This window comes from Coturnix japonica, chromosome 10 (genome assembly GCF_054131305.1).
Source record: "Coturnix japonica strain WE chromosome 10, WE-NBRP24, whole genome shotgun sequence".
Classification (NCBI taxonomy): Eukaryota; Metazoa; Chordata; class Aves; order Galliformes; family Phasianidae; genus Coturnix; species Coturnix japonica.
This window is the reverse complement of record NC_140672.1, coordinates 10,904,572-10,925,634: the sequence shown is the minus strand read 5'-3', so window position 1 is coordinate 10,925,634 and position 21,063 is coordinate 10,904,572. Positions and strand designations below refer to the sequence as shown.

The following is a 21,063-nucleotide window of genomic DNA, read 5'->3' as shown; positions in this document are numbered from 1 at the left end:
CTCTTTTGGAATTTACTTTTGCTAAGTAAAACAGATAATTTTCTTAGGATGTTGATTTTCTACGTTTAGACTTCAGATTTGTGTTTGAACGTTGAGGGATAAAAAACATAGCTTGACTTTTTCTTCATTTTCTCTTGCTGTTTCAAAAGAACACAGGGTTTTTGTGTTTTTTTTTAATATATAAAATGTTAGGGTACATATATGATGTTAAGTGTGATAAAGAAAAGGGAGACATTTGAGTTAGCACACTACTCAAGAGTTCAGTCCCCAGCTTTGCCACTGTTACCATTATAAGGGCAAGAACCACGTAGTGGTATCTACGTGGGGAAGTCTTACAGGCTGGCAGAAACTTGATTATGCAGCAAGAAGGCACCATCCACCAGCTGACCATACCGAAAACCACCACTGATATGACAAGCACCATTCAGTTCTCAATTGGAAAATCAAAATCCACAGCCAGTCTGCTTGTCAGAGGTAACATATCCTGGCTTGGTTTACATCATGAAGATGAAGAATTAATTAACGTACAGTCTCCCTTCACTGGGGTCTTTGAAATATTGTGTGTGTGTCTGGAGGGTCTGCTCCATTTCCAGTTCAAAGTCATTGGACACTAAATGAGACAGCTGCATCTCAGTAAAAGATGTGTTTGAATAGCTGTGATGTGCTTACTATTCAGATCTACAGAGCTGAGGTTTTGTCCTTGGCTGTACCAAAAAAGTCCAGCGTACCAGGCGCTGCGTACCAGTACCCAGCGTAAGAGTCTCCATTCACATCCTAAAGCACTTGTTATATTTTCAACTCACTCTTATTTGAATAAAAGCCTCAACAATTGGGAGCAATTTAATAAGCAAAGAACAAGAGCTGGACCTTGCATTTGGTAGATAATATACAGTATTACTTTATAGAAATGTAGTCAATGGCATTCCCTATAGACAATAGTTTGTTTTATCTTTAGAATCGTTCAAAGAACCATTGTGAACTTGACATTAATTGGAATGGAATACATGCAAGAGACTTTCCTCTTCTTCCAATTGTCCTCATCCTTTCTTCTCTTCCACCCCTGCTTTGCAGATTACCATATAGAAATCACCAGGAAGTTGGAGGACAAGACAGCTTTGGAACATCATTCTGTCATCCTGTCCTGTGACTTCAGGCCTTCTCCAAAGGTTGTGAAATGGTTCAAGGGCCACACACCCATCAAACCCTCTGAGAAGTACAAGATCAAGAGGGATAAGCATTCAGCAGAGCTCAAGATTCTGAAGCTGAAGCCCGATGATGCTGATGTGTACAAGTGCAAGGCAGGAATTGCAGAGACTGAGGCCACGCTGACAGCTGAAGGTATGAGAAGGGAGGGTGGCCTCTTCCATGTCCTATTTCACCTCAGATTTCTCTTCTTGAGGTTGATTTCTGCCATTCTCTCCTGCTAACTTTATAAATGTATAATCTTCACTGAGAAGATTACACAAAGATTATCTAGTCCAACCATTCTACCACAAACCAGTATGATTTATAGTAACAGTGGTAACAGTTCACCTTGTTTCCCCACAGCCTGCAATGTAGAAGTAACGAAGCACCTGCAGGATGTGGAAATTGAAGAGAGCTCTGCTGTCTTCTCCTGCGAGCTGTCCCATAATGACGAGGACGTGGAATGGTTCCTGAATGGCAACCTCCTTTACACCAACAATTACAATGACATCAAGAACGTTGGCAATTGCTGCACACTGACAATGAAGCAGGTTAAGCCTGAGGATGCTGGCACAGTGACAGTGAAGTCAGACAAGGTGTCAGAAAGCGCACCTGAAGGTGATAGGTGGGTCTGATCACACCCCTCCTGGATGTAAGAGATGCTAAGGAGCTCCAGTTCATTCTATTGTGCAGCAATCCTGCTTCTAAAGCCCACCTCTCTGGGGTGACAAGTCATCAGAGGCTTTCTTCCAGTGGAAGGTTCCATTGCAGCAGATATCAACGAAGGAGGATGGTTTTGGTGTCCTGCCAAAGCATTCCATTGCTTTTTATCATCATTTTATTTAGCACAAGGAGAGTTACAAGAGCAATTTCTTTTACTGCTTCAGTAACATGCAGTGTCAATGCTGTTGTCTCCAAGGATTTATGACTGCAGGGAGAGATCATTCAGTGTGTGTTTTGCCTCTGGGATGACTAATGACCAGGCTGTGAGCAACCTGATCTAACTGTGAATGTCCCTTTTTATTGCAGGGGAGCTGGGCTAGATGGCCTTTAAGGGTCTCTTCCAATTCTAAGGATACTGTGATTCTAATCTGCTCTCCCCAGCAATTAAGCTCTTTTACTCTATGCGCTCAGAGTTTGAAGGATTTCCTCTTTCTCCTTTCTTTTGCATTTGGTGGAAGTTTTTTCCCCAGTATAAACATCTGATGTGTGAAATAGAAGATAGATAAAAGGAGTCAATAAAACAGGAAAATCAAAAGTGTTCAGCAGCTTATCCTCTTAATCCTGTGGCCTGCTGTATGAGCTCTGCTCCATGTGAGGGCAATGCCAGCTCTCCAGCTTTAGAAGAGCTGCATCCCAATTACTTCATATGATATCAGTCCCACCCAAGGCAATGCAGGCTGTCCCTCCTGTTCCCTGTATTCTCCTACTGATTAGTTCAGAATTCCATAAAGCGTATTCAGTCAACAGACATGAAACCGCTTTAGGTTCTATATTGGTGTCATCAGTGCTGGTAAAGATTTATTTATCCCTCTTTAAAAATCTGAAAGCAACTGGAAATGTCTGATCTTCTGTATCATGTTGTTCTGTTTTGCCTGTTTAATTGCAGAGAAGCCTGCTGTTTTCATGAAGTCCTTGGATGATGTTTTTGGTGAGGAGCGGGGTGTGATTAAATTGGAATGCGAAGTCTCTATAAAGAGAAGGTCAAACCAGTGTGGAAAAAGGACGGTGTTCTGCTCACTTCTGGCAACAAGTATGAGCTGGTACAGTCTGGCAAGACCCTATGTCCCCTTATCCATGACCTCGAGATGTCAGATGCAGGTTTCTATACCTGTGATATTGGCACTGATGTTGCCAAATCAAAGGTCGGCGTTCAGGGTAAGTACTGTGGAAAGTAAAGGAGTGCTGAAAGCACATTCAGTGTGGTCACTATGTCTTACACCTATTCCCCCATGAGCCTTAATAGTTTCTACAATAGAAGTGTATTACTGCAATTTAGCACAGTGATGTCTGGAAAATTCCCATTGCTTTTGATGTAAATGTATCTCATTTTGCCATGAAAATCACCAAACACATCAAGAATGTCCTGGAAATGTTTCCTTTCAAACCATCCCTAAAATGGAGAAATGGTTTGAACACCAATAGGGGTAGGATGGTAACAAATGAGCTAATAGAAACAGTTAATTTCTTGTCATAGGCAAAACCCTTTTTCTCACGCAGCATCCTAGAGTTGTCCTCTCTGTTAGGTTGTTCCCTCTGTTGCTCATTGAATCTTCATTCTGCTCCATGGACTGAGCTGCTCGCCTTGTAGTTCTTCCAGAGCAAAGCCGAGAGATTTACGTCTCTTTTTTTTTATAGCTTTCTGGTAATTCTGAGTGGAGAATGTCTTAGAGAATACATCAGTAAGGAACACAGCCATGTTCTGCAAATCCTGCGTTAAAACACCAGTACTGCTACTCACATATGTCACAAATGCCTTTTCTCCATATAAACCTCATACTAACGTATCTCTTACCTTCCAGAGCTGAATAGTGGCATTACCAAACGGCTGAAAACCACTGAAATCCAGGAGGGAGAAGATTGTACTTTTGAATGCATTCCGTCCCATGAAAGCATTGATGAGTTCAAGTGGACACTGACTGGAAGCAGAGTGGAAAGTAATGGGCGATTTAAAGCTTCTAACGTGAGTCAGAAATAGACTCTCCTTATCAAAAGTGTGACTCCTACTGACGCTGGGGAAGTCGTTTTTACTGCCCTTGGTCTAACCTCCAAAGCCTCTCTGTCTGTGAAAGGTGATGAGATGGGAGAGATTCTGGGGCCTGATTCCTTCAACTGTCTTTTGATAAGATTGTCGTGAGAGCTAACTCATAATATGGTTAAAGTGAATAGCAGCCTTCTACTTGAAACTCGAAGCACTGAGAATTTCTTTTAAAAATAAGTAAAAGGAGGAAACATTTTACACAAATGTGAGAACTACCCAAAGCACTGGGGTAGTGTTGGCAATGGTCATCTCACTACAGCTTGTTCCATTAACAGTAAATCAGGAATGATCTGTTGAGGGAACTGTGGGAGCAAATATCCTCTAAGTATAAGCTGAAGGGATGGCCTTCACATCATCTAGCTGTACAACAAATTCCTATCTAGAACATGTGCATCTGAGAGCATCATCCGAGGCTCCCAGTGTGATGAGTGGAGAGAAGAGAGAGGCAGTTTTCAGACATGGTTCATCATCCTCAATTGGGTAGATTTAAGAGAAAATAAATGCTGCCTGGAATTCTATTGTCTGTACTTTGCAGATTACTGCTGGCTGTAGGATGGCGTCTGTTGCAAGTGCCTCTCTAACTTATCTCCAGCATGTAGATGCATGTATTTTGAGAGAGGCATCCTACCCTAAGTGTATGTTACTCAAAAAGCAATGTTTTCTTCCAGGAAAACCTACTGAGGTTTCAAAACAGCTGGAGGATAAGACAGCAGCAGCAGGGCAGGACATCAGCCTGAGCTGTGAGCTGTCAAAACCGGATTTGAACATCAGGTGGTACAAGGATGGCAAAGCAATCAGAAAAAGCCAGAAGTACGACTTGCAGCAGGAGGGAACTGGGGCCATTCTGATCATCCATGACTCTACTGCCAAGGACAGTGGGGAGTACCCCTGTGAGACAGAGGACTCCATAACAAAAGCCAGGGTCACTGTGCAAGGTGAGTTGAAAAGCACACTGAGGATGGCATGTAGAGAAGTCGAGGTAAATATCTGCAGCCTGTGGGTGATGTTTTTCTCTTCTGTTTCCTTGAGCAGGATCAATTCTTAGTTTTCAGAAAATATGATGGATTAAAATCTTTTCCTTAAAATAATCTGGAAACTGAATGATTCTCCAGTGTGATGTGGATCTGGGCAGCCTGGTCTGGTGGTTGGTGACCCCTTGGAGGGGGTTTGAAACTAGATGATCTTTGAGGTCCTTTTCTACTCAGGCCACTCTATGATTCTGTGATCATTCTATGATTCTATGATCTTGGGTGTTAGTGAGCCAAGAAAAGATGGCAATCTGAATTAGTCTATATTGAATATGTGTAATCAAAACTATATGCAGTTTATCAGATGAGATCCTACCAGCGCATGTATAATGGTATTGAACTTTCCAGATATCTACTGGAATTATCAAACCTATGTAAATGGGTGGACTCTGTGGTCTTCTTAGACTCTTTGCATCTCTATGTGATATTCTGAAATGAGGGCAAAGGAGATTCAGGACACCTCTGTATGCTTGGGACTTGTTGTGGTAACAAATCCCTTTGTCCTACACCCTCATCCTTTTTTTTTTCCTTCCAGAAAAACCTAATTACTTTATCAAGGAACTTTCAGATGTGAAAATTGAAGAAAGTGGAAGTGCACTTTTTACATGTCAGAGCAAGAAAGCCGCATCCTTCGTCATATGGAGGAAAGGCATTGCTGAGCTCAGGCCTGGCAGGAAATACAAGAGGGCACAGAAAGGACGAGACCTGCAGCTGTGCATAAAAAATCTGGAGAAAAGTGACAGTGACGTGTACACCTGTGACATTGGTGATGCCCAGTCCAGAGCCAAGCTGGTTGTACAAGGTATGTGTGAGAGCCATATGACTGCGCATCCTGTTTCTCCACTACCAAGACATTATCCTGGTAGAATTTGTACATTTATGGCAGGTCTTTGGGGCTGCAGCTGTCTGGCCTGAATAGCGGTTCACAAGCCATGCACAGAGCAAGCTGCACGGAAAGGGAAAGAACTACCGACTAGAGCAGTGCCATTGAGAACTTTATGTATCATTTAAAAACCAAAAATGCTGATGTACGGTGAGGCTGGTGACCCAGAAATCAGTGTGAACTTTCTATCTCTGACCTTTCTGAGTTAAAAATAGTCCTCCAGAGTTCTAGGCAAAAATTCCCTTATGCTGCATTCTGGGTAGTTGTCACGGTTTAAATAAAAATCTACCTGTGTCCGTGACAGGGGGGCCACAGGCAAGTGAGGTGCTAGAAGGAGCTGAACCTCTGTCCCAACTACTTCAGAAGCAGCCCAAACCCCCTCGTACATGGCTATGATCTCCTTCTCAGTTGGAGTGTAGCAGTCCTCAGACCCTTTATATGCTCGACTCCAAAGTCCCGGGGGTTGGCCTTGGGTTTCTCCTAAAGCTCTTTGCCACAAACTCCAAGTGGGACCTTTCTCTCCAGCAGCAGTGTAGAGGATGTTCTTCACATCCTGTCCCATCCGTACTGGCCCCAAGGCCACGGCACGGGCTATCTCTTGTTTTCTCTGCTCAAAAGCCTGCTGCTGCTCAGGACCCCATGAGAAATTATTCTTCTTCTGTGTTACCTGATAGAGGGGGCTCACTATGTGGCTGTAGTTTGGGACATGCATTCTCCAAAAGCCCACTACTCCCAGAAAAGATTGGGTCTCTGTCTTGTTGGTGGGAGGAGACATAGCAGTGATTTTTTCAATCACATCTGCTGGGATGTGTCGATGCCCATCTTGCCATTTTACACCTAAGAACTGGATTTCCTGGGCAGGCCCCTTCACCTTGATGCGCTTAATGGCAAAACCAGCTTGCAAAAGAATTAGGATTATCTGTTTTCTTTTCTTGAAAATCTCTGCTGCTGTATGGCCCCACACGACAATATCATCAATATACTGCAAGTGTTCGGGAGCATTACCCTGTTCCAAGACAGCTTGGATCAACCCATGGCAAATTGTTGGGCTGTGCTTCTACCCTTGAGTTAAACGGTTCCAGGTATACTGAACAGCTCTACAGGAAAAAGCAAACTGTGGCCTTCATTTTGCAGCCAATGGGATGGAAAAGAAGGCATTAGCAATGTCAATGGTGGCATACCACCTAGCTTCTTTTGACTCCAGTTCATACTGGAGTTCTGTCATGTCTGGTACAGCAGCACTCAATGGAGGTGCTGCTCCTCCTGGCAGCAGAAGAGGTCTCCATTCCCCTGATTAAGAAAGTGGGCAGGAGAGGTAGAAAACCGGCATGGCTCAGCAAGGACCTGCTTAGAGAACTGAGGGTGAAGAAAGGGGTGTACAAGCTCTGGAAACAAGGCTGTGTCACCTGGGAAGAATACAGGGATGCCGTCCGAACTTGCAGATGTGGGATCAGGAAAGCCAAGGCGCAGGCAGAACTGAACTTGGCGAGGGATGTGAAAAACAATAAGAAAACCTTCTACAGGTACATTGGCCAGAAGAGACAGGCCAAAATGGGCGTACCTACTCTGGTAAATTCAAAAGGAGAAATGGCTTCAACAGATGAAGAGAAAGCTGAGGTGCTGAATGAGTTCTTCACCTCGGTCTTCACTGGTGGCCAGGATTCTAGTCTTTTTCACGTCCCTAAGTCTTGCACCCCCATCCCTCCATGTGGGGACCAAGGAGGTAAATCCCTCCCCACTGTAAGGGTAGAGCAAGTCCGAGAGTGCCTCCTTAGACTGAATGAGTATAAGTCTATGGGGCCAGATGGCGTGCATCCCAGGGTCCTGAAGGAGCTGGCTGAGGTGGTTGCTGAGCCGCTCCCCATCATATTTGAGAAGTCGTGGCTGTCAGGTGAGGTCCCGGATGATTGGAGGAAGGGTCACGTCACTCCCATTTACAAGAAGGGGAGCAGGGGCGACCCGGGTAACTACAGGCCGGTGAGTCTCACCTCTGTGCCTGGGAAGATTATGGAACAGATCCTCCTGGACAACATGCTTGATCGCATAAAGAACAAGCATGTGATCCGAGACAGCCAGCACGGCTTCACCAGGGGAAGGTCATGCTTAACTAATCTTGTGGCCTTCTATGATGGAGTGACGGCGTTGGTGGATGAAGGGAAGGCGACCGATGTCATTTATCTGGACCTGAGCAAGGCCTTTGACATGGTCCCCCATCACATCCTCATCTCCAAATTGGAGGGAGGTGGATTTGATGGGTGGACAACTAGATGGATAAGCAATTGGTTGAAAGGCCGCAGACACAGGGTGGTGGTCAATGGCTCTATGTCCAGGTGGAGGCCGGTAACGAGCGGCGTCCCTCAAGGGTCTGTCTTGGGACCGGTGCTCTTTAACATCTTTATTAATGACATCGATGAGGGAATGGAGTGCACCCTCAGCAAGTTTGCTGATGACACCAAGCTGAGTGGTGCAGTTGATACGGTGGAGGGAACGGATGCCATTCAGAGGGACCTTGACAGGCTGGAAAGCTGGGCTCGGGTGAACCTAATGAGGTTCAACACGGCGAAGTGCAAGGTTTTGCACTTGGGCCAGAAGAACCCCAGGCACCTGTACAGGCTGGGAGGAGTTGTCCTTGAGAGCAGCTCGGCTGAAAAAGACCTAGGGGTCCTGATAGATGAGAAACTTAACATGAGCCAGCAGTGCGCTCTGGCAGCCCGGAAAGCAAATGGGATCCTGGGCTCCATCAGGAGAGGGGTGGTCAGCAGGGATAGGGAGGTGATCGTCCCTCTCTACTCTGCTCTTGTGAGGCCCCATCTGGAGTACTGTGTCCAGGTGTGGAGCCCTCAGTACAAAAAAGATATGGAGATTTTGGAAAGGGTCCAGAGGAGGGCCACAAAGATGATCAGGGGGCTGGAGCACCTCCCCTATGAGGACAGGCTGAGGGAGTTGGGTTTGTTCAGCCTGGAGAAGAGAAGGTTGCGGGGTGACCTCATTGCAGCCTTTCAGTACCTGAAGGGAACTTACTCCCAGGAGGGGAGTAAACTCTTCGAAAGGGCTGATAATAGCAGGACTAGGGGAAATGGTTTTAAGTTGAAGGAGGGAAGATTTAGGTTGGATGTTAGGGGTAAGTTCTTTACTAGAAGGGTGGTTAGGTCCTGGAACAGGCTGCCCAGTGAGGTTGTAGATGCCCCGTCCTTGGAGGTGTTCAAGACCAGGTTGGACGGGGCCCTGGGCAACCTGATCTAGTAAATGTGTATGTTTGGTGGCCCTGCTAGGCAGGGGGGTTGGAACTACATGAATCCTTGAGGTCCCTTCCAACCCGGGTAATTCTGTGATTCTGTGATTCTGTGAGGTGTGATTTCATTTAGGCCACGGTAATCCACCGTCAGCCTCCATTCTTCACTGACTTTATCCACTGGCCATATGGGGCTGTTAAAAGGCGAGTGAGTTTTGCTAATCGCTCCCTGATTCTCTAATTGGCGAATTAGCTTGTGAATGGGGAGCAATGAGTCCCTGTTGGTGCGGTACTGCCGTCTGTGAACCACTCTGGTGGCAATTGGTACCTCTTGGTCTTTTACCTGGAGCAACCTCACAGCAGAAGGATCATCTGACAGACCAGGTAAAGCTGACAGCAGATAAACACCATTTGTGTTAACAGCAGCTATCCCAAAGGCCCATTGATACCCCTTGGGATCCTTAAAATATCCCATCCTAGGGTAATCGATTCCCAGTATACATGGAGCCTCTGGACCAGTCACAATAGGGTGTTTTTGCCAGTTTTTACCAGTGAGGCTTATTTCGGCCTCCAACATAGTCAATTCTTGGGAACCCCCAGTCACTCCATGGATATATATTGGTTGTGTCCCTTGGTGACTTGAGGGCATTAGGGTGCATTGTGCACCAGTGTCCACCAAGGCTTTATATTTCTGTGGTTGAGATGTGCCAGGCCACTTAATCCACACAGTCCAGTATACTCTATTGTCCCTTTCCCCCCCCTGGCTGGGGGCAGGGCCCCTCTATTGTTTACCTTGGTGGCTTGCAGCAACTGGAACTCTCCCCTTCTTGGAAGAGTTCACCTTGGTAGTTGTTTCACCTTGTAATTCTTCCACTCATGCCTGAAGTGCAGAAGTGGATGAATTACACCACTTCTTCATGTCCTCCCCATGACTACAGAGGAAAAGCAACAAGGCAAGACGTGTAGTCTCATCGTTGATTCGAGGTGACTTATCATTGTCATTTGCTTGAATACGAGGACGTCTCTTTTTAATGGTTGAGATTTTCGATGATACAGGTCGAGAGGAACTCATGTTGTTTAGCTTTCTCAATAGGCGATCGTGGAAATCCTGGTTTCCATCATCTTGTACCACCGTGGATTCATCTACATCAGGCACATTAGCCAATTTGTCAATAATATCATTTTGTGTTCCCTCGATTTTGTTTAATCTTTCCACAATTTTGACAATGGCTGAAGTATACAGATTAACTTCTGTAGCGCTTATAAATAATTCAGGTTCCTGAAGTCTGCCAATTAGTTCATTCACAAAGGGTTTCCTTTCCCCTTTGCCATATACTAATGCAAGTGCACTGGCATGCTTTTCTGGAGCTGCTTTTGTAAAGTCACGCCACATTTGTCGTGGAACGCGGACTGCTTCAGGATCATGTAATTGGTTCTTCTGTAAGTTGCAGATTCAGTAAAATTATTCATGCTTTATATGATGTTATGATGTGGAATACTGATAGCAAAATTACAAAATTATTAAACCATGACACCCTGGTATTTTTCTTTTTTTTTTTTATATATTTTCCTTTTTTTTTTCTTAAATATTTTCCTTTTTTTTTTCTTAAATATTTTCTTTTTTTTTTCTTAAATATTTTCCTTTTTACTATTTAAATGTTATGGGCACATCTTATAGAAACACAAGGCTGTTTACAAAGAAGTGCATGCTGTGTTGCTGTATGATGAGCAAGATACATCTACTCTTCATCTAGCAGGAATAGTTGCTGAGCCTTAAGAACAGTTTCAGAAAGCTTTGGGAATTTGGGCGTTTTCCTTGTTTCTGCAACACAAAATGAAAATTTACGCTGTATACAAAGAAAAGGGGAGTCCGAACTTGTACGTTAAATTTGAAGGAGATCAATCTGGGGTAATATTTAAAAAAAAAAAAAAAAAAAAAAAAAAAAAAAGGGAGCGTGGTCATCAAATACTATAAAATATATTAGCTGTTACTAGAATGCCACTTATCTTCCCCCCATACGAATCACTGTCATGTTGTATGTGAATTTGTGAGGTGGGTTTTGAAGCTGAAATTAAAAACTTCTTGTATGGCTGTCTTCATAGTGGATATCTAGACTATGTGTAGAAATAACAGCTATTATGTAGTCAGCTATTCAGCAGTTTTAACTGATTATAAATTACGTTTCAGGGTGGAGAACATAGCATAGTGCCTGTCACCTGTGTTGATCCTGAGGGCATTCTTGATTCTGTGCATTATGATGTCATGGATATTAAAGAGCAAGCTGAGGCAGCACATAGTTCCATTGTATCCCTGGGGGACCTGAAGGAAGATACTGGCTGGTTTGAAAAGCAGCTGGAGAAAACTAACTTTGAACTGATGGAGACCAAAGAAGAGCTACCAGAGAAAAACACCAAACTACTTAAAACTGAAGAAGAGCTGATGCAGAAGAACAAAGGTGAGTTATGCGATGTGAAAGGTAGAAGACAGAAATAGTTCATTAATCTAAAAGAGAAATAACCAGTTTGAGTAGGAATTAGAGGAGATGTTCTACCTTTGGAACCATAGCCTGTAGATAAGTGATAGTTTGTTCCTTGTGTATATTCAGGTTCAGCAATTCCACGGTTTTTGGTTATTTCTTTTCTTTTTTTCCCCCTCTCCTTTAAACTGCAACTAGCAGCTTTACGCTTTCATAAGTATGGGGTTAAATGTCTATATCTTGATTTTTACTTTTATATTGTAATCTCTACTCTTCTTTATGTCTTGTTGATGCAATGTTTTCGTTCCAAGAAATATAGAAAACTTTTGAATCACTCCCAATAAGTGAAGACCACATGCAAATTAATTAATCTGTTCAAAAGCTACCTAAACATTAGAATATCTGGAAAAATTGATTACTTAATAAACTATCTATTGGCTACTTATGTAATACAACCTTTTCTGTGTGTTACAGACTTTGAAATGCAGGCGATTAAATTGGATGAGTCTGCTGAGAAACTTAAAGAAGCAACTGAGGTAACTTTATCAAGAAGATATTGTGTAAAATTGTTTTAATACCAACTTGTGGTAGCTTAAAATGCTATGAATGCTCAGGATATCTCCACGTTCTATGCAGTCCATAAAACTTTATCCTGACTAATGTACTGCGAGCTACTGAATATGTGAAGACTAGCTTGATTAAGTATGTGTGCATTCCACTTCTGGTGGTTTTTGTTCATTTTTTGATGTTTGGTAGCCTGAAGTAGCTCTGAAAACATTTATAGTTAATTCTGTCACTCAGATCTCTAACCTTGTAAGCTTAGCAACTTGACCCTTCTTAGTCTTTGACTGTCTGCATCACTGCAACTTAGTATTTCCATGGCATTAAAGCTGACTGTGATGAGTAGTCATGTCCTCACCTATTACTTCTTCCAAGAACAAGGCTCCAACTCTATCTGTGAGATTGTGTGGCCTGAACACTTCTGAGGCTTTTCTTTTCATAAGTTACTAAAGATGAATAATCAGTCCTTGGCAGTGCCAGCATGGCTTAACAATCGTCATCTTGTAAGTAAGGAAGCTTCACTTGTGGTCAAGGACACAATCTAAAATATGCGTGACAGAGCTGACTAAGCTTTAAGGTTGGATTATATCTGTCACGATGAAAGTGATTTTAGCAGCTTAGCAGAAGTGTGATGTGATGAACTTGTATGAGAGCTGACCATTTGCTCTTTGACCATGTTTGTAATTTTGTTGACTTCTTGGAAACAGGAAATTCTTTGATAAACTGGTAAACTCTTGATTGTGTGCAAGTCTTTTACTTTGTAACCTGCTAGGCTCTTGCTTTCCCTTGTATACTCTACCGAGTATTGCACTTGTCATTATCTGAAGGTGTACTTGTTCTGTCTGCTATTGAGATTTGTAACTGATGTCTATAGAGTCACCGGGTAAATATTTTAGCTGTATGGTTTTGTGTAAATATTTGCCTACAGAAGATTACTGAGACTTAAGTGCTCCTTTTGTTAAGCTTCAATGTAACTGATCTTATATCAATACAGGAAAAGACTACCTACCATTTAACTACCATTAAAGCAGAACCGGCAGAAGAGAACACTAATAAAGGAACTGAAAGCAGCCAATTTTCAGTGCTTTCAGTTAAAGCACTGAAACAAGAGAAAACTGAGTTGGAAGTGGGAAGAAAGCGCAGTACTGATGAAGATAAGCCTACTGTGGAAGAGCCACCTCCAAAGAAAGGTACAGTTTCTTCCATCGTTGAACAGGGTGTCTTCCAAAACAATAAATTGCTTCCTATTCCGGATTGGAAGCAAAAGGCTGTGAAGCGCGTACCTTATGGTATAAGGAGAAAAGCCACTGTGTTAAACTGTAAATAGAAGTAACTGTTATGTAAATATCCCTTTTTCAGAAGGTCCTATGCTGTTCATTTTTGAATGCTTAAGAATAAAAGTTTTTGCACTATTTTTTTCCTTTTTGCTGCTTTTTCCTCATCTGTTGATGCACTTGCAGATTTGGTAATAGTTTTAAAGCAGTTTCTTTAGGATTGTTTCAACTGCTGTTGCTGATCTTCTGAGTAGCATCAGCTGCTCAAGTGCTTTTTTTTGTTTGTTGGTTTTGTTTTTCCTGAAGCAACTATCAAAATTGTTGATGACCTACTAATTGCTCGCTCATGGGCAATATTTGAGCAAAATGGTTTGGATAAGCTCTGATGCATTTAACTTCACTTCTGGGCACAGCTGAGCATCAGTGTTCCTAGAATTACGGAAGGCATATACAATGTAGAAGGGAAAATCTAAAACTTAGCTGTATTCCCTTCCTTTCTTCTATTCCTCTTGCAAAATATGTGCAAGGGAGAAAGTCAAGGCCTTCTTTGGATGAGATGCTGTTCTTGGATGATTTGTCCCTGCTGCCTTTATTTGGCATAAATATTGAATCCTAATGTGACCACTGAATGGCATCACATATAAGCATCTTACCAGAGACTGAGGGAGGGATGTGGACTCCTCCATACTCCAAATAGTAGTGGGTTTGTTCTAATCATATGACCAAAGCTCTCATTTAAAAATTAATGACAGCAATGCTCCACATAGGAATTAAAATGGGTAGCTGATAGTCACAATGTCAGCATGAAGTTTTCTGTTAAGAAGTACTGAGTATTCAATCATGTTAAAATTTTCTTCTATTTGTGAGTATTAATAGCGTCCAATTTCAAAAAACGCTTAATATATATTCTTTAGCTATGTTAAATATACACAGTAGAACAATGAGCACAGGTATGTTGTGCTGGTTCTTTTGTAGAATTAGTTATATAAGTAGCACGAGCAAAAGTGTTTTAGGAGATGCTAGGTTATCTCAGCTTAAAGTTCAGGGTATTTACACCATTCTCTGAGCTTTTAGGTCTTGTTTCCTATGCTCTGTAATAATGCTTTTTCCCTACTTCCTCTGTAAGGAGCTTCTAGACTGAACATTACACATCTTCTCCCTAGTCTTATTTATCTTGCTTTAGTGCTTGCTTGTTGTTTTCAGCATAAAGTGTTTAGATTACTTATAAATCATATTCCCCTCACTAGTGTTGCTGGGAGCAGCAGTCAAAACCCAAAACCTGGTTTGGGGTGGAATATGCCACTGCTGTTTCTTCAGTATGACTTTTAAATCAGTTGAGGGCTGTATATAAAACTCCTTAGATGAGTTAAGAGGCTGTTTCCATGCAGTACATGTGAATCTGTATGTAATGCAGGCTGCACGTGGGCGCTATAAAATTCTGCATTTCTGTAGTTGTAGTAATAAAAGGACTGTACAAGAATCACCATGGAATATATTGTTGTGGTGACCCAATCCCTAGTAAGTCTTGACTTATATTTATTTTTTTTAATGCTTAAAGTATGCATATTATGGAATGGGCATAACTGGATTCTAAAGAAATGATGAAATACAGCAGAAGTCGCTTTTGATAGAAAGAAAATGCATGTGATTTTAGCTAATTGCTCGCCAGTTAAAGAAAAAAACAGCCCCAAGCTAATGGAATATTTATGGAAACTTGAATCTGCAAATTTGTACAACTTTATGAGTGAACTTTATATGCAAAAGAGTAAGTGTGGACAGAAGTAGGAATCCTCATATTTTGTTTAGAGATCAACTGAATAAGAGAGACAGATATCAACACTTAAGTGATCAACTTGTCCAGGGTTTTATCTTTCTTTTGAAAGTAAGAGGACTGTGAGTTGGAATGAAATTTCTTAGAGAACTGTTTATCTACCATTTAGATGTAGATGGAGTGATTCCTGGCTGCCTTATAGGGATTGCTGAAGCACGGAAGATAGAAAGAATATAGCTGTGAATTATCTATCTCGTTCCCATGTTTCTTAAATCTAATTAGATTTTCTACTGGTGTGGAGTGGAAGGTTTGAGTAGTGCCATGGTAAAAGTGTTCTTCCAGACTGAAAACCTTTTGCTGTTAATTCTGTATAGAAATCTGAGGCACCTGATTACGTGTCCAGAGGACTTTAATTCCTTCACTAGTATCAAATACTATGTGATGTGAGGGTATGGCTTGCATATTTGTGACAGTTTTTCACTTAGAAGTTGCTACTTGGTGTTGTGAACTGCTGTGTAATAATGATTTTAATCAATCTGAGCTACATTCCTTTTCCCTTTTTTTTTTTTTCTTTGTTTGTTTGTTTTACAGTAGTTGTAAATGAGAGAAAGAAAAAGAACACTGTAGAGCAAAAGACAATTGAACACATGAAACAAAAGTGCTCCGCGTACCGAAAGGAAGTACTAGCACTGAGGGAAAGAACTGAAATCTTGGAACATCATTTAGCTGTGCTTGAAGAACAATGCAGAAGAGAAAAAAATAAAAAAGAAGACTTCAGTAAGCAGGTAACAAGCCTGCGTATTGAGCTTTCTTTTTCTGAAGAAACAGCTGATGTCCTCCGTGAACAAATTCTGCAGGGTCAAGCTGACTATCGGGAAATTGCTTCTGAACTGGATGAACAGAAATCTATAAATATGACACTAGAAGACAAAAATGCCCAACTAACTAACAACATAGAAGTTGCCAAAGAATATATAATTGATAAAGTGTCACAAGTAAAAGAAATGCAGACCAAATTAGATGAATTATACAAATGTCACTTAGAGTTTCACGCCATCGGTACTGACTTTGTCAGTGTAAAGGATTCCTCAGACTCTGAAAAAGATGAGACAGGGACATCTCAAATTAGTTCTGCATGCATTCAGTCACAGACTTCTTCCATCTCAGATCTTGTGCAGGGCCTCTCCTTTAACTATAGTCTTGAAAGGATTTGGGAAGTATGCAGAAGTATTGTTGATGTTTCCTCACAAAAAAGTCAGCACATCAAAGCACTGCTTCAAGACAATGAAAACCTAAAGGCGGGACTGAATAATGCTGAAAATCATAATCATCAACTTGTAATGAAGCTATGTGAGATTACAACTCACACTAGTCAGGAAGATGATCTTGTGAATCAGTTACATGAGCAAATAGAAAACTCAGGACTTTGAAGAAAAGACTGCAGAAGATCAGAGAGTGATTGCACAATTTCAGGAGGAAGTTGCCAACTGTGAGGTAAAAATAAGAGAGCTTGAATATCTCCTGGAGGCTTCCAAGACAATGGAAGACAAAGTGTCAAAACTCAATGAATTACTTAAAGAAAAGAATCTATTATTGTTAATCTAGAGACAGTTACAGCAACTCTGCAGGAGAAGTCTGCAAATGCAGACAAAAAGTTTGAAGAGTTAAGTAGCAAAGAAGCAAATCTGATTCAAGAAGTTATGCAGCTGAAAAACAGCTTGGAGCAGATGAAACAGGATCTTAGTCTGAAAGTTTATTGGGTGTGCTTGGGGTGGAAAATTGAAGCTTAAAAATGAATTCATGTCTTCCTTGGTAACCTTGCACTTGCTGTCATTTTCCTACTCAGCACTTGTTTGTGAATTCCTCTTTATTTAACAAAGAAGTATTTGGCCAGGTTGTATTACAGAAGTCTTTTAATGAACCGTGAGCTGTGCTTACATTACAGGTGTCCACGATGCGTTCTGTGGAGGAATCCCTCAGAATCAAGACGTATGAACTTGAAAGGGTTATTAACTATTTTAAGGATGAGCTGGATTATAAAGACTTCTATATCCAACAACTTAAGCAGGTATTTTACTTGCTCTTATTTTTTATTAAATGAATGATGCAGGTTTTCCAAGCAACAGGAAAAAGGTCAAAAAAAAAAAAAAAAAAATTGGAGCAAAATGAAAGTGGCCAACTGAAATTAGTGGTAGACCATGAAAGATATTCAAATAATTAGTCACTACAGAGCACTGGCAGATTGCTTTAAATACAATAATCTGCATAATAAATACATATGTAATACATGCATATAACCTGATCTTGTTGAGTGACATCACGATATGTTAATTGAAATGTCTTACCATAAACTCTTTTTATCAGCTTGAGGCTGTCTTAAAGATTCTGCTTGTTTCTACTGTGTATGCTTTTCTTTCAACATGAAATATAGGAGCTGGTGGAAACTGAGAGGATGGAAGATATCTCCAAAGACTATGACCAACTATGTGACGGTCAGCCATTATTTGTGTGTGTGTGTTTGTGTGTGTGTGGAATATCCGTGTAAATGTTGTCACATTGCTAATGACTTTGAGTCTTCTGTGTTTCGATTTTAAAACATGTCTGCATATATTTGTATGTAAATATTTCAATGGAGATGCTCTATTTCTTTTAAAAGAGCTTTTGGTCATGGGAGAATCTTGATTTGAGAATAATGGGAGCTAGTAGGGAGTTCATCTGTAAATTTTCAAACCTTCAGATCTGTGTGCAAGGGATAGAATAATTGAAGTTATGCAGATGGCATTAGAAGAACAAGAGGAAATGCAGCTTGAACAAGATGAAATGCTTGAAGGTCTGTTAGAAGGGAACGAAAAATTAGCTTCAGGTAATCTTTCCAGGGAAAGGGAGCAGGGATGCAAAAGGGGTTTAGACGTACTGTGATAGCCACTTCCATTTTCATGTGACTGTTACTTAGGCATTAACGTTCCATAGTAAACAACAAATCTCTTGTAGTTAAAGGCTTCTGTTATTTCTTTATGTCTGTAGCAGATAAAACCGAAGCTGCTTTAGTAAAAAGTCATTGGTGTGGTATTTCAAATATATATTTGAAATGATATGCTATCTAACCTCATTTTGTGTATTGAGTAGAACTGATTGCATGGAAACAGAAATACAGTGAGCTGGAATACCAGAGCAATGGTGACTGGCAGCAAAAGAACAACGAAAGTGATGAGGCAAATTTGAATGAAAACAATACAGAATTAATAAAGCTGCAAAAAGAGCTGGAGGTAACTTAACTTCAAAGTTGTAACTTGATAAACTGTTATATTGATTACAGAAACTTCCTGTAAAAGCTGCAGTGCAACATGCAATAGGGACCAGGTGCAGCTTTTTTGTGGTACGTTAAGAATGGCATCACTGATGCCCCCATAGTATAGGAAGTGTAGCCTTCCCTACATTATGCTGCCATGAGCAGTGCTTCTTTTGCTGGCCTCTGAACAGTTAGTTGTCTTATCCCATCTGATGTTATTTTTTGTTGTTGTTGTTTGTTTGTTTTTTTAAATAAAAGTAATGGGCTGGCAGTGGGAGTTTTCTAAGTGAGTATACAATAGGTTACATCCACTCTGTTAGTGGAATGGTTTTGAACTTCTTTCCTCCTTCACCTTGAGTAAGCTTATTCATGATATTTTTTTTAATGCGCAGAGCCAATTCACTTTTTCAAGAAGAGGGGAAAGTTGAACATTCATTGCTTCATTCTATACCACGTCAATGTGCTATAAGCAGAGTATACTTATACAATTGTTGTTTGCAAGAAAGGAATACTAAGTCAAAGCAAATTGTAACTTACGGTGTATTTGTCAAAACTGTTTTCTGTTAGTTGCTTGTGCAACTAATATAAGCTATCGAAATCATCATCTAACTTTATCACCAGGAAGCCTTTTTTGTTGGGCTGCGGGTCTACTAATTTTCCCTGGTTAAAAGACTTTTATTTTTTCCAAGCAGTTTCTCAGGTGCTCTGTCCTATATATGAGAATGTCTGCCAGTAGGTTTGATAGGAAAGGAGACTACTCCTACAGTGTAAACTGTGTTGCTTTTCTTTGTCTTTCAACCCTGAAGGAGCTGCAAGTTTTTCTACAACTGCTGCAAGGCAGTGTAAAGTGTTAGAAGTTTTTAAGTTAAAAGAGTTTTTCTTATACTGACTTTTGGTGTAAGTTCTGTAAAGCTTGTGTGAACATTTATAAAGAAAAAGAGATGTTTTATGGGGGCTCTCCAGTCTGAATAAGAAATACTGGAAATGATTATTTTTTAATGGAAAAGAACTAATGATTATCCAATACCTGCCTTTGGGATTATTCTGTTGTAAAAACTGCTAATGTTTCTGTTATCTTGCAGAAACAAGTCTATTTAATGATGACCTGGCTTTTAAGACTTTTATTCCTTAATGACTCACTATTTCATTTTTGGTTTCTTTGAAACAGGAAAGTGAGACTAAGTATCAAACTGATAGAAAAAAGTGGCTGGAGGAGAAAGAAGAGCTCCTAAATCAGTTAAAAGAAGCTGAGAATCTTCGCAACAAAGAAATGAAACAATTTGCTGAGGACCGACAACATTATGGAAAGCAACAAGCAGAAACTGTAAGTGATGAGGTCCTGGCAGAGTTGTCTGGTGCCTGTAGTTTGGAGACAACTACATACCAAGTATTAACAGTAAGGGTGCATAAGAGCAGCTTGTCCAAGTCCCCTTGCTTTCTTATATGGCAAAGCCCATATGAGAACTGCTTGATTTGGAAAAGGAAGGAATGGGGGGGCCACAAATAGAAAGATCTTTCATAAGTGCATAATGAAATGTCACGTATGTGGGACATCAATAAGAAAATTACAGTTGAAAAATAGATCACTATTTAATGAGGCTAAGAAAGTATTTTGTACAATAGCTTTTGTTTGTTCTCTTTTCTGCAAAGCAGAAGGCCTTTAAGCCTTTATAAGGAAGAAAAGGCAATTGAGTTTCTAAAGAAACCCCACAAACTTCTCTCCAGATACTGAATAAAAATACTTGGTCAAACGGCCACAGTTTTGCTCCTTTATCACTTTCCAAATAGTGACTGATAACAAAGTCACTTGAGTTACTTGAGCTGTTTGCTGGGCTCTTGTCATGTAACTTCTTAAACATGTGAATCTGTACATTCTGCAAAGCTTCTTTTACATCTGGAAGTAGTTAGTCCTGACTTTCTGGACCTACAAGCAGCATAGAAGGATGTGAGGAGCTTAGTATTATTATCACTTTGTGACTTTATTTTCCTAAAGCTCATTAGTAATCATTAAATGAGCAAATTGAAGTTGTTAAATAATACTAATATTTTTTCACAAGGAGAGTAATGTAGGTTGTCTAATAGAAGCATGGTTTTGCTTCTTTAAGTTTGTAGTGCAACTAGTTCTAGAGCTCCTGTGGATCTTGAAGAGATCATACATTTACTAAGACTGTAAAACGGTGCTAACTACCGAAGTGTTAGAACAGTTCAGTGTGTAGTAGGTGATGTTCACTGTTCATCTGTTCTTCTTTTAGGAAAGACTTGTTGCCCAGCTGGAGGAAAAGGACCGTAATCTTCAAAAGTGGCGTGAGGAGAGAGATCAGTTAGTAGAAGCTTTGGAAGAACAGCTCAAAAGTTTGGCTTTAAATGAAAGCTTGGAGCAGATGAAACATTCTCTTCGGGAAAAGGAAAAGAGTGAAATGGAGAAAGTGCAACGTATAGAATCGTAAGTAACCACTGAGTTAACTTAGAGCCCTTTGAGAATGAACTAGAGTTAAAAATAGTTAATGGGAACATCCCTTTGACTTAATGCATCTGCATGCTTATCAATGGCCAAACTACTACCTTAGGATGCTTTGGTATGCTACTTGAGTTCCAAGGGAAA

General features: G+C 40.8%; 2 protein-coding genes across 3 annotated transcripts; both read left to right on the top strand.

The window, feature by feature from the left end:
- The first annotated feature begins 3,872 nt into the window (after positions 1-3,872).
- LOC146759322 (kinesin-like protein KIF20B) lies at positions 3,873-16,900 on the top strand. Its single transcript, XM_085510214.1, has 7 exons — positions 3,873-3,977; positions 4,615-4,881; positions 5,510-5,776; positions 11,278-11,545; positions 12,041-12,102; positions 13,122-13,317; positions 15,764-16,900. The coding sequence occupies exons 3-7, from the start codon at positions 5,744-5,746 to the stop codon at positions 16,600-16,602; spliced, it is 1,398 nt and encodes a 465-aa protein (XP_085366340.1). The 5' UTR covers positions 3,873-3,977; positions 4,615-4,881; positions 5,510-5,743; the 3' UTR covers positions 16,603-16,900.
- Positions 16,901-17,121: 221 nt separating this feature from the next.
- Positions 17,122-20,921, top strand: LOC146759321 (kinesin-like protein KIF20B). Of its 2 annotated transcripts, XM_085510283.1 has the most exons (6): positions 17,122-17,240; positions 17,604-17,664; positions 17,910-18,035; positions 18,299-18,438; positions 19,630-19,785; positions 20,714-20,921. In XM_085510283.1, the coding sequence occupies exons 1-6, from the start codon at positions 17,127-17,129 to the stop codon at positions 20,906-20,908; spliced, it is 792 nt and encodes a 263-aa protein (XP_085366409.1). In that variant the 5' UTR covers positions 17,122-17,126; the 3' UTR covers positions 20,909-20,921. The 2 variants fall into 2 exon arrangements, with proteins under 2 accessions (XP_085366409.1, XP_085366410.1); XM_085510284.1 differs by lacking the exon at positions 17,910-18,035.
- The last annotated feature ends 142 nt before the right edge of the window (positions 20,922-21,063 follow it).

Bases quoted from the DNA above. Each gene is read 5' to 3' on its own strand.
- LOC146759322 (XM_085510214.1), top strand. From the start codon at position 5,744: ATGCCCAGTCCAGAGCCAAGCTGGTTGTACAAG. The intron at 5,777-11,277 runs GTATGTGTGAGA...ATTACGTTTCAG, and splicing joins AGCCAAGCTGGTTGTACAAG to GGTGGAGAACATAGCATAGT. The intron at 11,546-12,040 runs GTGAGTTATGCG...TGTGTGTTACAG, and splicing joins GCTGATGCAGAAGAACAAAG to ACTTTGAAATGCAGGCGATT.
- LOC146759321 (XM_085510283.1), top strand. From the start codon at position 17,127: ATGCGTTCTGTGGAGGAATCCCTCAGAATCAAGACGTATGAACTTGAA. The intron at 17,241-17,603 runs GTATTTTACTTG...CATGAAATATAG, and splicing joins ATATCCAACAACTTAAGCAG to GAGCTGGTGGAAACTGAGAG. The intron at 18,036-18,298 runs GTAATCTTTCCA...TGTATTGAGTAG, and splicing joins GAACGAAAAATTAGCTTCAG to AACTGATTGCATGGAAACAG.